The sequence below is a fragment of the Colletotrichum acutatum genome (assembly GCF_030867785.1).
Source record: "Colletotrichum acutatum strain CBS 112980 chromosome Unknown BDZ83scaffold_354, whole genome shotgun sequence".
NCBI lineage: Eukaryota > Fungi > Ascomycota > Sordariomycetes > Glomerellales > Glomerellaceae > Colletotrichum > Colletotrichum acutatum.
In genome coordinates, this window is record NW_026849348.1 from 1,036 (window position 1) to 5,813 (window position 4,778).

The following is a 4,778-nucleotide window of genomic DNA, read 5'->3' on the forward strand; positions in this document are numbered from 1 at the left end:
ATTTAATTTTTAGCGAGCGGAAGTAGGAGATTTATTAAAATATTTATTATTTATTATTATTTTTAATAATATAGTACCTTTTTATTATTATTATATACCTTGTTTTATTATACTTTATATTTATATTATAAGTTACGGTTTAAATAATTCTAAAGGGTTAAATAAAAGCAAGTCTTTTTTTTTATTAGCGTTATATTAATTACGCTCTTTTACTATATTTATTTATATTAATATTTTAAATTTCTAGCCTAGTCCCCTTTATAAATAGAGATTTTAAATTATTAATAAATATATAATATAAAGAAGAAGTTTATAAAAGTTAATTACTATTAGGGTTCAGAAAATAAATTATTAAAATTTGCCCCTCCCTCGAAGTATATTATTAGTACTATATATATACCTAAGCTACTCCTTTATTGCTTAGTCCTCCTCCTATCGCTACTTATACTATCCCCTATCTAAGTAGAGCCTAATAATTAGCAATAGAAATCGACCTGTCTAGTAACGTAGTCGGTGATTAGTATCTTATATATTATTAGGAGCCAGGCTCTACGTACTTATCCTACATATCTAAAAGTTAATCGGTACTTACTGGCATTTTCGTGTGCCATTTTCAGGGCTTGTGATGCATCTTGTGACCCGTATCTCAATATCACGAAGGGGTTATAAAAATGAATCTCGATTGTGTTTCAGTAATTGAAATCGAGACAATTTCATTCAGTTTACTGTATAGAATAGAACATTGCTATACTCTCTTTTCCCGGGTTTAGATGAGCACATGCATTTCACGCTGATAAGGTAATTTGGACCACGAGCGGAAAAGTACGCTTGTAAGAACTCAAGTAAATACTCCAGCTGATTTGATCCAACTTCATGTCAAGATCTTTCGGCAAAGCTTCGACGAATGGCATATCCTAGCTCGTGCAGCGTAGCAATCTCAGACTTCAGAGTGGAATGGAGTGTGTTGTCACTGCCGCCTGGAACGAGTGACAAGTAGGAGCTTGCTGTGCTGCAACCTTCTGAAACATCCCAAATGATGCTGCTCCTATCAACCTCAGATCCAAGTGTCTGGGACAAGTCGAGAATACAGCGGTTTCCAATTTGAATCATTGATCTGAGTTCATCCCGCGTCTGCAACTGATAGTCGCTGTTATTCGTTGGATCTAACAAGACTGTCCTTTAGTACTCCGTAGTTCATCTGGGCCGTTCTACCAAAGTATTGTAAGCTGAAAATGACTTACTTGTGTGCTTTAACAGAGCTTCTCCAATTCTCACAAAAGACTCCAGAGTAGCTATACCAAAAACGTGCAATGAAGGGCTGTTTAGCACGTTGATGAGGCGGTCAAGCTCCTCAGCCGAAAATGCCGATAGCCACAGACATAGACGATTGCGTTCCTCATTTAGAAGAAATCTCTCCATGTTCCATCTGCTATCTTTCGCAGCTGAGTCGTCGAGTGTACTTCTGGTTGCAGTTGTCTCGGCGACACAATCATTGGTATCGTCCCTGTCCCAGTGTATGTCTCGGTGTTCTTCAAGATTGCCCACGAAAGACAATGGACTGTTCACTGACACGTTGCTCTGTACACTTGGACTCTCATTTAATGCCCAGGTCTTCTCTTGTATGACAGACAACCAGACATCTAGTACCAGTGAGCTGAGACGGGGCAAAGAGAGACTTTGCCCCATCAGAAGCTCTCCCAGTTGTGTCTGTGAGTCTGTCTCGAACATTGAGGAGATGAGTTTCCGTATGCACGGTAGCTGTTGTATCACTGTGTAAAGAATCGAAATCAGGAATTATGAAAAGCGCAAAGTTGAAAAACGACGTCGGAAGTGGGGCCATCCTGATACCTATACAAACAGTGGCGATAAACCACGCATGTGGAGGCCTTTGACGGCCGCCCCGACCATTCGCCGCGGTTCGAAAGGTCTGCCTCTCTAGGAATCAGCATTCAACAAATATGTCTTCAGCAACATGACCATGGTGGTGAGGAGCTCTGCATATTTCGCTTATCTCTTCCAAACCATTCGTGGATGAACGAGCTTCGGTGTCGCCGCAAGTCCTGCTGATGGCCCGTTTCAGTGATCATGGGATAACCAAACAACTTGAATTGACCGTCACTGCAGATACGAGCCTCCTGTATCTCTGCTTTGGGAGTTTCGTGCAGCATTGGCGTCCACACGGTCTGTTTTTGTTAGCACACCATCTCGGACTTGTAAGCCACGTCTCCAAGTCCTTCTGGGCATTCGTCTACCGGCATCCATATTGGGAAGCTGGTGACTGCCAGGTTATCTGGGTCTCAGCTCAGTTCTACAAAGTACCACTGCTGTATACCCCCTCTTTTAGCTGCAATGCTTCTTGGAAATCACACCGGATGATCATCTTTCACATGTACTTGAGTATGTATTATACATGCGGTACACACTGTGTTTGTTCTTTTATGAGGCCTCCCATTCTGTTGGGAGCCAGACGGAATCTGTGTCGGAGTAAATTGAGGCGACCGGTGTACTCCGTTGCCAACGATTCGTTCCTGGTGCCGTCGTGTCGCAACGACTGAAGATTTCCCAGATTCTGGATAATACCAGTATGTTGTCAGCCATGATATCGTGCCTAGGTTCTGAAAGGTTAAGTACCCAAGCAATGCAGTTATATATGTATTCGTCATGCCGAATCAGGCTTGGATGATATACAAGGCGATTACGACGAGGTCACACACGCCTTCAGACATACAATAAGGGGCTGAGGGCCTGTTGGCATATGTAAAGAGCTAAATTCCAATGGGAAAGGTAACTCAGCAAAGGTTCTTCTGGGCCATGCAGCTCCGAAAATTTAGCTGTTCCGGTTCCAAACTTCAGTAGACCGAAGTAGGTCACACTGACACGCTGATTACACGGAGACTCCAAGGTATACGCCCTGACCAGAGGTCACCATGTCAATATTAGCCCGGTTCGAACAGAACTTTACCTTGAAGCCAGTTGTCAGAGGCATTACAGTTTGCTCCAACTGAGTGCTATTAAAAGCTGTACGTGGCAAGCACATCGTGTGCTCTTAGAAATGAGGTCAATGCCGCCGCCGCGAAAGCTAGAACTGTTTATTTGGTTCCAGCTGACGTTACCGCGACTTCATGTGTCTGGCCGCTGACGGCACTGCCGTACCCAGCCGCTCCATGAGATTGTGTACCCTGATAGTCCAGCGCTGGAATACTGACTCCCATTTATCTTAACTATGATAGATAGCATAGTAATATTCCAATTGAATAAGTAGGACTAATATCACATTGTATAGCGGTCACCACTCGGCGAGAAACAAGTGGACGTCAAAACTGTGTTATAAGTCGCTACAGGATATAGGTTAATATCCCCGGAGGATTTGGCTCAGTTAGATACTCTAGAAGCTGTTAGGAAACGTAGATTTCCCCTAACTATTAGACATTTCGAGGTCGAGAGGCTCCACTATCCTACTCCATTCTAGCAATAATATTATTCCGCTTAGAATTATAATAGGCCTTTCTTTTACTAGGAACCGGGGTTATATAATACTAATATAAAAACGACTACTAAACTAAATTAATAAAGGTTTTTTTAAAATCCTTTATAAACGAAGTAGGTTTCTATTCTTAATACTTTATTTATATCGCTTAGGTATTACGGCTAGCTAGTCGTAATAAATATATTAATAAAAGTTAAGGCTATAAAGGCTAAATAAATAGTATTATAGTTATAAATAGCTTCTTTAAAGCTATATTTATAAATTATAAAGTAAATAAAGCTTTAGTAATTAATCGTAGTTTTATTAAAAGGGGTTTTTAATAAAAATAGCTAAAAGCGATTATAAGATTTAATATTAAATTAATTATTAAAAAAGCTATAAAAAGTCTATTTTTAAGCCCGGCTTAAATCTATACTATATATAAATCTCGTTCTTAAATATATCCTTTATCCTATACGTATTTTATTTATTAATAATTACTAAATAGATCTTAATAAGCGCTTATTCGGAGTAATTATTATAATTATTTTATTACCTAATTACCTTTTTATCTATACGTAACTTATTTTATAGTTCTTCCGTTCTTTTAAATAATATATCTATTTTATTTAATGTATATATAATACGCTATAACCGCTGCGGGCCTGCGGGGCGGGCCCTAGTCTTAGTTATATACGTTAGATCGTAATATTAAGTCTCCTTTCTAAAGGTCTAATCCCGTAAACTTATAAATAAATCGATAGGTTCCCTTATTAATCCGTTTTAATTTTATTTAAAAATATTATTAAAATATCCGCTAGTTCTTTAATTTATCGTCGTTTTAAACTAGTTTTTAAAATAAAAGAGCGTAGTTTCGAAATTATTATATTATATTTATATTATCGCTCGGTTAGTTAAAAATATAAAATATTTAAAGGGAAGTTAAAGTACTATAAATATATTTATTATAGTCGCTTTTATAATACGTCGGTTAGCGCAATTTATAATTATAAATCTTTATTATTATCATAGGTTTTTCTATTTTCGTTAATATATAAATAATAAATCGTTTTTTAACCGAGGCTAATCGTTTAAAACGTAAAAAAAAAATAAAAAAACTTCTTTTTTATTAATAAATAAAGGCTTTATATCGGGTATAGGCTAAAATAGATAAATCTTTATTAAAATTAGATCGCTTTTAAAAAATAAAAAAGATAGTTTTTAAAAAGGGGAGGGCTATCCCTAATCTTTTTAAAGAGGTAGTTTTTTTTAAAAAATCTATTATAATATAAGAGGCTTAATCTAGTAATAC

At 37.3% G+C, this 4,778-nt stretch overlaps 1 protein-coding gene across 1 annotated transcript; it reads right to left on the minus strand.

Moving 5' to 3' along the window:
* Positions 1 to 715: 715 nt before the first annotated feature.
* Positions 716 to 1,909, minus strand: BDZ83DRAFT_273783 (uncharacterized protein). The gene is made up of 2 exons (XM_060502077.1): positions 1,242 to 1,909; positions 716 to 1,163 (listed from the first exon to the last, which is right to left on the minus strand). The coding sequence occupies exons 1-2, from the start codon at positions 1,726 to 1,728 to the stop codon at positions 877 to 879; spliced, it is 774 nt and encodes a 257-aa protein (XP_060357018.1). The 5' UTR covers positions 1,729 to 1,909; the 3' UTR covers positions 716 to 876.
* Positions 1,910 to 4,778: the final 2,869 nt, after the last annotated feature.

Bases quoted from the DNA above. Each gene is read 5' to 3' on its own strand.
- BDZ83DRAFT_273783 (XM_060502077.1), bottom strand. From the start codon at position 1,728: ATGTTCGAGACAGACTCACAGACACAACTGGGAGAGCTTCTGATGGGG. The intron at 1,164-1,241 runs GTAAGTCATTTT...CAGTCTTGTTAG, and splicing joins AGCTCTGTTAAAGCACACAA to ATCCAACGAATAACAGCGAC.